The 12177-nt window shown below is 53.8% G+C and overlaps 4 protein-coding genes across 4 annotated transcripts; 1 reads left to right on the forward strand and 3 right to left on the reverse strand.

Annotated features, from left to right (window-relative positions):
- Window positions 1–141: 141 nt before the first annotated feature.
- SCP_1500010 (hypothetical protein) lies at window positions 142–3200 on the forward strand (the record flags this gene model as incomplete). Its single annotated transcript, XM_027764111.1, has 4 exons — window positions 142–177; window positions 230–380; window positions 2468–3089; window positions 3155–3200. The coding sequence occupies 4 exons, from the start codon at window positions 142–144 to the stop codon at window positions 3198–3200; spliced, it is 855 nt and encodes a 284-aa protein (XP_027619912.1).
- Window positions 3201–4131: 931 nt separating this feature from the next.
- Window positions 4132–4488, reverse strand: SCP_1500020 (hypothetical protein; the record flags this gene model as incomplete). Its single annotated transcript, XM_027764112.1, has 1 exon — window positions 4132–4488. One exon carries the CDS (start codon window positions 4486–4488, stop codon window positions 4132–4134), a length of 357 nt encoding a protein of 118 aa, XP_027619913.1.
- Window positions 4489–5141: 653 nt separating this feature from the next.
- On the reverse strand, window positions 5142–9767 carry SCP_1500030 (hypothetical protein; the record flags this gene model as incomplete). The annotated part of the gene is made up of 12 exons (XM_027764113.1): window positions 5142–5309; window positions 5362–5646; window positions 5695–5850; window positions 6181–6365; window positions 6417–7141; window positions 7189–7300; window positions 7350–7541; window positions 7594–7985; window positions 8038–8183; window positions 8237–8581; window positions 8637–9455; window positions 9504–9767. 12 exons carry the CDS (start codon window positions 9765–9767, stop codon window positions 5142–5144), a joined length of 3789 nt encoding a protein of 1262 aa, XP_027619914.1.
- A 970-nt stretch (window positions 9768–10737) lies between these two features.
- On the reverse strand, window positions 10738–11892 carry SCP_1500040 (hypothetical protein; the record flags this gene model as incomplete). The annotated part of the gene is made up of 5 exons (XM_027764114.1): window positions 10738–10995; window positions 11046–11222; window positions 11270–11481; window positions 11536–11741; window positions 11795–11892. 5 exons carry the CDS (start codon window positions 11890–11892, stop codon window positions 10738–10740), a joined length of 951 nt encoding a protein of 316 aa, XP_027619915.1.
- Between the last annotated feature and the right edge of the window lie 285 nt (window positions 11893–12177).

Consider the following 12177-nt stretch of genomic DNA (forward strand, 5'->3'; position numbering starts at 1 on the left):
GAAGTTCTGCGCCCCATCAGCATTGACGTCAAGGCGATTCCACGCCCCACCACCCTCGTTCCTCGTCCTAAGAACCTACTCGAGGATTCACCCGACTACTGGTGGAAATGGGATCGTCAGGTTGGGCCGGCGGGGAGCCCTATGGAGGCCTGGTGGTACAAACTTGGTGATCCCTGGGTGAGTGGTACGTTCCAGCACCTTACAGTCTTGCTGAACCTCGAGAACATAGGAGAAGGTGTACACCGTCTCCGAGTCTACACTGGTGCAGCTTGAACAGCTGCATGTTCGCGTCGCGAACCTCACTAGTTGGTTGCACGAGAGGACAGATCAGAACCTGGATGTGGTGCTGGAAGAGCTGCAGGAGGCAACGCGGCAGCTGCGTGAGTTAGGAATGTAATCGCCCAATGCCAGGCGTCCGTTCGTGCTGTAGTGTGTCGAATATAAGGTTGTCATGTCTTTGAACCTGGGCAATGTACCTGGTGTGGTAAGGCGAAACATAGTAGCCACATACTCTCCTCAGGAGGGCACATCCCCAATGGTATCTGATGCATGGCTCGAAAGCCAATGCCACATGGGAGAGTTTGGCGAAGTCATTCTGGACTGCATGTTCAGATGGCGAGTGATATCCACCACAGTTCGCCAACCCTACTCACGGTGGAAAGGACCGCCATTCGTCTCCACATACTCTACCCAGAAGGGCACATCCCAAATTGTATCTGATGCATGTCTCGAAACGCCGATGCCAATTGGGAGAGTTTGGCGAAGTCATTCTGAACTCCATGTTCAGATGGCGAAGGATATTCGCCACAGTTCGCCAACCCTTCCCACAGTGGGAGAGAGTGTGATACTGCAAGGAGAGCTGATAGTGAGCTAACCAGAATTGGAGGGAATGATCGGTGGATTACGTGGAAATTATTGGCCGGCGGTAGCTCCATCATTGCCCTGTTAGGCGGTGGATCAATCACTGAAAAATATGCCCATGGCGGTTGACTGATCGCTGAGAACTACACCTATGGCGGTGGGCCGATAGGTCTGAGCAAGAGGTGCCGCATGAGCAATGACTCGGCATCGGAGCCCCCTTCTTCTGTGGTGTCCTTCGGCTCGTATGCTGATTTGCACACGTCCGCATCCTCGTCTACTTCGTGCTCTTCGGTTGACTTCGGGTACAATCCGTTCACTTCGTATGGTCTACTTCTTGGCTCGGGCAACCAGGTGTGGCATCCGCCCATGCTTCCCCCTGACCAATCTCCACATTTCATACATCCGCCCATGCTTCCCCCCGACCAATCTCCATGTTTCATACATCCACCTATGCTACTCCCTGACGAATCATCCAGTATGTTCCTTCACCCACCCATGCTTCACCAAGACGACACGGACACGATACGAGCCCAGTTGACAACCTAGGGCAAGGCAAATAACTCAGCTATGCCCGGGCTAGTCAGATATTTCAGGCGACCCATGCTTATGGGCTCAGAAATATACCTATGGCGGTGGGCCGATGGCTGTATAATAGCACCGTGGCGATGGGCCGATCGCTCAGAACACTACCTATGGCAGTCGGCCGATGGCTCAGAACAGCTCCAATGGCGGTGGGCCGATGGCTGTACAATAGCCCCGTGGCGGTGGGCTGATCGCTCAGAAATATCCCTATGGCGGTGGGCCGATCGCTTAGAACACTACCTATGGCGGTGGGCCGATCGCTCAGAACACTACCTATGGCGGTGGGCCAATGGCTGTGTAATAGCCCCGTGGCGGTGGGCCGATTGCTCAGAACACTATCTATGGCGGTGGGCCGATGGCTGTATAATAGCCCCGTGGCAGTGGGCCGATCGCTCAAAAATACACCTATGGCGGTGGGCCCATCGCTCAGAACTATCACCGCGGCGGTGGGCCCATGCCTGTATAATAGTAGCATCATGGTGGTGGGCCGATCGCTCAGAAATACTCCTATGGCGGTGGGCCCATCGCTCCAGCATTCCCTTCATCGCCATGAGCCAATCGCTGACAGCTCCTTACACAGACCGATGGGCCGACGTCCGCTGGCTGTCCAGTTCATGACAATGTCAGGGTAAATGGGAGTCCAGTTCACAAACATGACTGAATGGGCTGACTTACTGGTTACAATTACTATACCTCCTTTCCTGCACACACTCCTGAGGACTATCCTGCACTTTTTCAAGCACCAGACATAATCACACACATCCCTTTATCCCTTTCCACATTATGTCTTCCACCTCTACCCACACTCCCAACTTTGCCAAGCTCAATGACTCCAATTACCCTACTTGGAGCAGTGAAATGGCTGCCTGATTGCGCTCTGCAAACCTTTGGAGACTTGTCAATGGCAAGCTTCCACAGCCAAAGCTCTCTGGATCACCTACAGCAGCTGAGCAAACTAAGCTAGACACTTGGGAGGCCAATGCAGAGAAAGCAGCTGGTCAAATCTATTTGATGGTGGAACCAGATCAGCGCACTCACTTTGCTGGTGTGGTGGATGACCCTATCAAAATGTGGGAACAGCTTGCAGCTGTTCATCTGCAGAAGAAACCTGGAGCGCGTTTTAATGCTTATGATGATGTCTTCTTCATCAGAAAGCAACCAGAGGAATCACTTCAAGGGCTTGTCAACAAGGTCAATGCTGCCATGCAGCGTGTTAAAGACCTTCGCCCTAATGACTTTGATCTGACAAAGCTGGATGAAGAGTTAACCTCCATGGCTATGATTCATGCTCTTCCTGTGGAGGAATATGGCGCTTTTACCTCTGCGCTGCTTCAGTGTGATATCCTGAGCAAAGATGTTGTCATCCAGGCTTTTGTCACAGAGGAAATCAATCATCATCATCGCACCACTTCCTCTCCCAAAGCAGATCAAGCACTCACCACTGCTTCCTCCTCACAGCTCACCTGCGAGTTTTGTGAAGGCAAAGGACACACACAGTCCAATTGCTATGCTTTCCAGAATGCTTCAAAGAAAGCCAAGGAAAATCGCAAAGAGCGCCACTCTAAGTGTGGAAACAAGGCAAATGCTACTGCTGCTGCTGCTGCCACCCAGAATACCACTCAGGTTGACCCTACCACTGTCACAGAGTCTGCTGGCAAAGCAAGTCTCTCTGACCCACTTCAGCTTGATGCTGACTTTGACTGGAATGTAGACACAGGCACCACTTCTCATATGACACCTCATCACCACTGGCTTAGAAATTACAAGCCTTTGGTCATTCCAATCAAACTCGCTGATAACACTATTGTCATGTCTGCTGGGGTGGGAACAGTTGTATTTAATCCAGTGATTGCAGGGAAAGCAGTCAGACCTGTGGAATTCACTAGGGCGCTGCATGTCCCAAGGCTCAGGAACAATCTCCTCTCTTGTCTGTATTTAGTTCATCAGAAAGGCTTCAGAATTCACATAGAGTCCAAGTTCATACAGCCCATTCAGTCATGTTTGTGAACTGGACTCCCATTTACCCTGACATTGTCATGAACTGGACAGCCAGCGGACGTCGGCCCATCGGTCTGTGTAAGGAGCTGTCAGCGATTGGCTCATGGCGATGAAGGGAATGCTGGAGCGATGGGCCCACCGCCATAGGAGTATTTCTGAGCGATCGGCCCACCACCATGATGCTACTATTATACAGGCATGGGCCCACCGCCGCGGTGATAGTTCTGAGCGATGGGCCCACCGCCATAGGTGTATTTTTGAGCGATCGGCCCACTGCCACGGGGCTATTATACAGCCATCGGCCCACCGCCATAGATAGTGTTCTGAGCAATCGGCCCACCGCCACGGGGCTATTACACAGCCATTGGCCCACCGCCATAGGTAGTGTTCTGAGCGATCGGCCCACCGCCATAGGTAGTGTTCTAAGCGATCGGCCCACCGCCATAGGGATATTTCTGAGCGATCAGCCCACCGCCACGGGGCTATTGTACAGCCATCGGCCCACCGCCATTGGAGCTGTTCTGAGCCATCGGCCGACTGCCATAGGTAGTGTTCTGAGCGATCGGCCCATCGCCACGGTGCTATTATACAGCCATCGGCCCACCGCCATAGGTATATTTCTGAGCCCATAAGCATGGGTCGCCTGAAATATCTGACTAGCCCGGGCATAGCTGAGTTATTTGCCTTGCCCTAGGTTGTCAACTGGGCTCGTATCGTGTCCGTGTCGTCTTGGTGAAGCATGGGTGGGTGAAGGAACATACTGGATGATTCGTCAGGGAGTAGCATAGGTGGATGTATGAAACATGGAGATTGGTCGGGGGGAAGCATGGGCGGATGTATGAAATGTGGAGATTGGTCAGGGGGAAGCATGGGCGGATGCCACACCTGGTTGCCCGAGCCAAGAAGTAGACCATACGAAGTGAACGGATTGTACCCGAAGTCAACCGAAGAGCACGAAGTAGACGAGGATGCGGACGTGTGCAAATCAGCATACGAGCCGAAGGACACCACAGAAGAAGGGGGCTCCGATGCCGAGTCGTTGCTCATGCGGCACCTCTTGCTCAGACCTATCGGCCCACCGCCATAGGTGTAGTTCTCAGCGATCAGTCAACCGCCATGGGCATATTTTTCAGTGATTGATCCACCGCCTAACAGGGCAATGATGGAGCTACCGCCGGCCAATAATTTCCACGTAATCCACCGATCATTCCCTCCAATTCTGGTTAGCTCACTATCAGCTCTCCTTGCAGTATCACACTCTCTCCCACTGTGGGAAGGGTTGGCGAACTGTGGCGAATATCCTTCGCCATCTGAACATGGAGTTCAGAATGACTTCGCCAAACTCTCCCAATTGGCATCGGCGTTTCGAGACATGCATCAGATACAATTTGGGATGTGCCCTTCTGGGTAGAGTATGTGGAGACGAATGGCGGTCCTTTCCACCGTGAGTAGGGTTGGCGAACTGTGGTGGATATCACTCGCCATCTGAACATGCAGTCCAGAATGACTTCGCCAAACTCTCCCATGTGGCATTGGCTTTCGAGCCATGCATCAGATACCATTGGGGATGTGCCCTCCTGAGGAGAGTATGTGGCTACTATGTTTCGCCTTACCACACCAGGTACATTGCCCAGGTTCAAAGACATGACAACCTTATATTCGACACACTACAGCACGAACGGACGCCTGGCATTGGGCGATTACATTCCTAACTCACGCAGCTGCCGCGTTGCCTCCTGCAGCTCTTCCAGCACCACATCCAGGTTCTGATCTGTCCTCTCGTGCAACCAACTAGTGAGGTTCGCGACGCGAACATGCAGCTGTTCAAGCTGCACCAGTGTAGACTCGGAGACGGTGTACACCTTCTCCTATGTTCTCGAGGTTCAGCAAGACTGTAAGGTGCTGGAACGTACCACTCACCCAGGGATCACCAAGTTTGTACCACCAGGCCTCCATAGGGCTCCCCGCCGGCCCAACCTGACGATCCCATTTCCACCAGTAGTCGGGTGAATCCTCGAGTAGGTTCTTAGGACGAGGAACGAGGGTGGTGGGGCGTGGAATCGCCTTGACGTCAATGCTGATGGGGCGCAGAACTTCGCGATTGAAAGTGCAGACGGTGAGGACACTGGCGATAACTCCGCCATGGTCAATATGGTCAGCATGACCCGCCAACGCGAGGTCGCCACAGATACCCCTGACGGCGAACTGCACAGGACTCAGCAGGGTCAGGCGATATCAGCAAGAAAGGCGTACCATCTCCCGGCGCAAGCCTTCCTCCCAACGGACCTTGGTGAAGTGATCTGGGTCAGGCTCCAGTGCCAGAACAGCTTCTTGGATCCTCCAAGTGTAGACTTCCAACTGCAACCTCCCTCTGGAGAACAGGCAGGGGCGCGCATCTGATGTTGAAGACTGGGCAGACATGATGGTGAGTGGATGAGCTGAGGTCGATATCTGATCGACCTTATCTGATGTCTGATGTCATGCGATTGGAGAGCACATGCCGAGATGAAGCCCTCAGGCGAGGATGGAGGTCACTTCGCCAAATGTGATATTGGTGAGTAGGAATTACATACATGACGATCACTACATCGATATAGCAAACATGAATATGCGTACACCCCAGTGAACCCTGACTCAAAGCACATTTTCATCGCCCGCCCTTTCGTCCTCAATGTCCAGGGCGAGGATGTGGCTGAAGGCGTCAGTGGCGTGGCTGGCGAAGGTCCGCCACATACTCACTTGCCTGGCGGCATAGCAAACATGACCCCGCCAGGAAGGATCCATCATCTCGAGCCAGTGAGCCCATCGTTCCACATTCCGCTTGAAGGTGGCTATGGTCCAGGCCATTTCGGAGTGGACCAAGACACGCTCCTCCCTCCATCTCTCATATCGAGCTCTGGCACGCAGCCAATTCACTCTATAGACTGGAGGGTAAATTAGCAGGAGGCCTAGAGATTGATCGGACAATTACGAACACTCGTCCATCCATTCTAATGAACCTCGATCTCCAGCGACATCCATGGTCCAGAACCAAGCCAGGTTGACGTTCCTGAGCCCAGAGGTGCTAGCCTCGATGACGGCAGTCTTCACGTGCAGATCCTTCTTATCCAAAGGGCGATAGAGGGCCAAGTCTTCATCGGTGGCGTCCAAGCACATAATGGCGCGTCGGTTGGCGGAATAGAGCCTGGCGCAGGCCAAGACGGTCTGATCGGCAGCATGAACCTCCGCCTGTGCACGGGTCATGGTTCCGACGCTGTTGGCAGGACAAACCCTCTTGCGGTAGAGGTAAGACTTCAGTCCAAGCGCCATGCGAAGCTCGTGGAGGATGTCATTCATCAGGCCTTTGCGCAACTCCAACTCTTGGGCCGCCAGGGTCTGGAGCCCGTTGGCGATGGCGGCCACGAATCTGATCTGCGAAGGTAAATTCAAGGAAGCTTGCTCGGGTGGAATCGCATCCTCACCATACTCAGCGTCCTCCGGGTGTATTTGAAAAGGATTCTCATCCAAGGAATCCCAGAGCGCACCATCGTCACGATCTTCCATGGCGGGAACGTCCTCCAACCTTCCCATGAACTTCTCAGAGCGACGTTGGAATGTGAGAATGCTGACTTCGAGGCGCTGACGGCACTCGAGAGTCTTGAGGTCCTCCGCCACGCTCGGATTTTGACCCGCCTTGTGGATATCATTCGCAAGCTTAAGCCTGAAGGCCGTCAGAGCTCTATTTTTGTAAAGACGAGGCAAACTCACTGTGCTTCTTGAATTTTGAGGCCAGTCGACAACCATCCGGCGATGCCCTTCTCCAAGCCCTTGGCGGACTCCTCGCCCGCCAGTCTGAGTTGGGTGAGGTCTTTACCCGGGGCTTGCATTCACGTCAACTACATGCCACATGACGATGGAAGGATACTCACCCTTCCTGAGCTGGACATCGAAGGTGTCCATAATCTTCGGATCATTTTGGCGAGCCTCCATAGCGTCGTTGTACTCCTTCTGCCATGCCTCAAGGACCTCCTCATCTGTGGATGCAGATAAAGCTTCAAAGGACTCCTTGCTTCTTGGGAAGCCCAGGAGCACGCGTTTCCACTTTGTCATCAAGGTTGGCACTATAGGCAGCATAAGCCAGGTGGCAAATAGGGAAGGAGGAACCAGGCTCACCCATGCGAGTCGTCTTCTTCCAGTTGGAGTCATTCATGTGATCGTCAAGGACTTCTTGGCGGTGAGCTCGGGTCATGCCCCTGGTACTGCCTGAGACCTCATTTGTCGGTGCCCACAGGGTCTCGATGACCTCGCCATCGACCATACCAGCGCCAACTATAAAGTTGGGTGAGAACCATTGGAAGCAGCAATCTTGGTGTCCGTGCACATGAAACAAGCCGATGCCTTGGTCTACCTTGAGCTCGAAGGGCATCCTCAGATAGGCGCTGTGGCGGAAACGTTTGCGGACATGGACGCCATACTGGCACATGATGTCGTACATGACGAGGACGAGGGTGATACCGGTGAGGGTCAGGAGCGCATTGCTGAGAGAGTAATCCATATTCATTTGTCTGCAGAGGGTGCGTCGGTGAGAATGAATCATGACAAGAGACATATGCGAACCTTTCTCCCTTCTGGAAATCGACGACAGTATGAGGGACAAAGAAACCATGTCTGGCGCAAGCAGTGGCCCCGATTCCTGTGGCGTCGAGGTTGGTGCGATCCACATTGGCCTGATTGACAGCGCGGTGCTCATGACAAGTGGAGCGCTGGTGGGCTTAGGAGTCAAGGGCAGAAGAAGAACGTGCAGCCAGACACGCACCTGATGCGACTCCATGGCCACCGCCAGATGAGCCTTGTAATCCTCTTGGCCGACCATGAATGCCTGGCCGTCACTGAGGGCGACGTCCTCCTCGGGGTGCTTCATCTTCATGTGCTCTGCACTGAAATTGCCATCCATGACAAAGTCGCATTTGAACTTCCACTGCACTGGATCCGCTTGCCAATCAAAAGGCAGGTTGAGCCCAGGCTGGGGACAGGCGGGACAAAAGATGGTGAGGCCACCCTTCTCCACAGGACGGAGGGTATCGTGTGAGAAGCCGTGCCACTTGCGATATTTGAATTGGTGCCATTGGCGGGACACCCACATCAGCTCACGATAACGGTCCTGGCGAGGAACTGGCATGAACGGTTGGGCCATGGGAATGCATGTGAACACTTACGGGAACGGTGCCAGGGAAGGCATTGCTCGTGACCCGTTTGAGCTTGCTGTAGTAGTTCAATGCCGCCGTCTTGCACTCTTTGTTCTCCAGAAGGAAATCGTCGAGGACGGCGAATGTGAAGGCGGTATGGGGATCCTTGACGGTACCAGGGTAAAGTCCCATTTGAAGAAGCTGCATGTCACGCTCCACTGCCATCTCACACTGGCACCAGTCAACGCCGATATGGTGAACGCCAGAGATGTCGACAATGACTATGATCCAATTCCCGTAACTATCACGGCGAGGTGGCCGGGAGAGCACCGGTGGCACATCTTCCTCCCAAGTGGGATCGGGAGCATCATCGGTTTGCCTTGCTTCACCGTCAAGGGTGCCTGCCAGAGGTGCAAAGTTGAATGGGACCTCGCCATCATCTGAGACCTCGCCATCATGTGCATTTAGGTCTTCATTGGAGGCATTCCAGAAATTGGACCCCGGGGCCACCACCGGCGCAGGGTTGTTATGTGCTGTGAAGGCGCCCAGAGGGCAGGGATCTCCGCCATGCCCCAAATGGATGCAGACGCCAACCTGATACAGTGATGCCGGCTCAAAATACTGACCCTGCCAATGCTCTATCCGATGGAAAGGAGCACGCTGATGGCCGTTACGACAGCAGTCGGTACAGGTGAGCGGTCTGCCCATACAGTCCAGGCATCGCCACCGTCCCTCGCCAACCTTGCATTCTGCACAGTTTCTGGGCTCAGGCGGGGCTTCCATCTCGACAATGGCATGAAGATAGTCATCACGGTGGGGTATCCAGTCCCTCATGAGGTCATTCTGGGTCTATCGCACATGGTCAGACCGTCAGATGGTCATGGCGGGAGTGCCCACCTTTGTCTTCCGAGCCGCCGGATCCAGCTGAATCGGCACACCTATGTTGCCCAGGACGTCGCCATCATCCAAGTTAAACAAGGAGCCTGAAGCTGGAGCCTTCGATGGACTTTTGGAAGGTGATGGCACGTTTGAACCCGTGGGCATGGGCAAAGGTACGTCCACATAGCGTACTCCCCTAGTGGTCTGCTTAGCTACCTTGGTCACAAACTCAACCTCGTCATCCAGGTCTACAACGAGCCTGCTTTTGTTGCGTCTGCTCATGGTTCAGGTCAGTGGGGAGTTGTATTCCAAGCCAATCGATGAGCATTGTGTCCCTATCGCACAACACGTGCAAATCACACACGGCCTTGCTGCCCATCAGACTACTCATCAAAGTGGTTAAGAATGGCTGCAATGCCTGGGCCTTATCACCTCGTGGTCTCTTTAGGCACCATATCAGCATTATGCAGATAAGGATGCCATGTTGGTGAGAGGTCCGCCAATCGTATGTCGCCCTCAGTGCTAACTTTGCCTTGACTCGGAGTAGCATATTGTTCAAAAGGGAAACGTGCACTTGCACCGCGCGCTCGCCAACACTGCCGCCATCTGCCCCACTAGCACTCACAACTTCTCGACCGAATACATTTCACCACCATCTCTGCCAACTTCGAGGTCCGCCAACCATACGCTGCCATCAGTGATAACTACACCTTGAGCTGAACACTGTCGAGATGTGAAATGCGCACTCGTACCGCGCGCTCGCCAACCTTCAGCTAGGATTCGGAAATTTGTGACTCCATACATTTCGCCATCACCTCCGCCAACTTTGTCCCACCAATGAAGCTGCCATCGACAGTCTCCATCCCCTGCATAGTGTTCTCGTCTCCATCAGTCTTTGGCATGATGTCCCTCTAATAAGCGAGCCAGTTAGGACCTGTTCTGAGTTAGGAATGCAAACTCGGTGATGAACTGTGCACATGCCAATGTGTGAGGCGTAATATGAAGCTTGCATCCAGTGGGGCGCCGGAATGCCTAGCCTGTTCTGGACACCCTCTCGCATGAAGTATGCATAGACGAGCCTTTCGCCATCTGCTCGAGTGACGCCATGACGAATCGCCTTTTCACAGAAGGCTATGACAGTTCCAGGACTATAATCGATGGCGACACGCATGGCGGGGAACTTCAACCATGCGCAAGTGTAGTTGCCCAACGTCGCCAACAGGTCGTAGAACGTGTATCTTGTCTTGCTATCTCAGTGGAAAGGAGTTTCCCGGTTGGCGATCACCTGGAGCGCATTGAATGGTGACGACCAGTTCAGTGCCATCTCTCGCAATTCTGGGTCTTGCTGGATCAAACCCAAGCACTGGCGTCCTGCGGCATATAGTGTTGGGTGAACGACGGCCAGGATGGCGCCCAGCAATGCGGAGGAGTCATGAATATCATGCAGCCAACTTCTTCCGCCCTCAAGCTTCAGGCTGGCGGAGGTCTCCAGCCTCCCAGACTCCATATGCTGCAAAGGCTGTCCAGACGCAAGGCAAATGGCGTGGCGAGGAGACCCACCTCTCTTACTTGTTGGAACCAACCTGGCGAGAGACACAAGGAGCCCGCTGGGAATTGGGCACACTCCTCAGGAGGCAAGAAGTACAACGGGTTGTGTCGCCAACTGGCGGTGGTGCTGGAAGGCTTACTGGCTGCTATTGCTGGGTGTAGGGCCCTGGTCGCTTGGACCATCTTCATCTGACAAATTTGTCAGATCACAGCGCAAGGCTGGGCAAGCCACTCACCTGGCGGTCTGGTATCAACACTCTTGGAAGTATCCAAGCCAAGATGCGTCCGTGCATGTCCACGAGGGTGGCGGGCTGGTCTATGCGTATTTCGCTCTCACCAAATGGAGGAGGCCACTTCCGTTCCAGTTCTGCCTCGAGGACTTCATTCTGCCCCGTGGGCTGAATCGAAAGGCTGTCGCAATATCTATCAATGTCCCACTGCAGCCTTACTATTACAATGGCGTGATCAGTGTGATCAGACCTGCGGCAAGACTAATGACTACCAGAATTACGGATGGCCTTCACAAGAGCATCTGCAATGCCATTGCACTCCAATAGGAGGGCAGATGGCATGGACGGAGGCACTTCTATAGATGGCGCAGAATGGGCTGCATGAGTGGCCAGATGGAGCTTTCGGCGGAACATGAGCTCCAAGACTCCTGCTATCTGATCGGTCAGTGGCATGGGTAACAGATTGCTCATCTTGATACTGTCTGCCAATCAATGGGACAATTACAGCATGCATCGGTTGAAGGAACGCACAGGTGTATGGCGGGCTCAGGCGGTTGGCTTGCAGATGCAGGGGAGAATGTAGGAGGGGCCAGAATGGCAAAGAACAGTATGCATTCATCTGCCTGCATATTGCTTGCAAGCACGTCCCTTGCACATCTCACATGTTCATCATGCCGCCGAGCCGGACTTGATGCCGTCATGCCGGATCACGGGCCGGGTGGTCCGCCATGTCTGGGCCCTTCGTCACCGCCATCTAATTGGCCGAGCCTAACTCCGAGGAAGCCCTTTATCCCACAGATTGGCATGCAGATGATCGCCAGATTGCCTCCGCCCAGCATTCGCGAGATGAAGTTGGCGTGGTGTGCTCTGCCATAGAAGCGGCATTCAACATTGCCTTTCACCAGGCATGTGCA

The sequence above is a fragment of the Sparassis crispa genome (assembly GCF_003851025.1).
Source record: "Sparassis crispa DNA, contig_000014F, whole genome shotgun sequence".
Taxonomy (NCBI): domain Eukaryota; kingdom Fungi; phylum Basidiomycota; class Agaricomycetes; order Polyporales; family Sparassidaceae; genus Sparassis; species Sparassis crispa.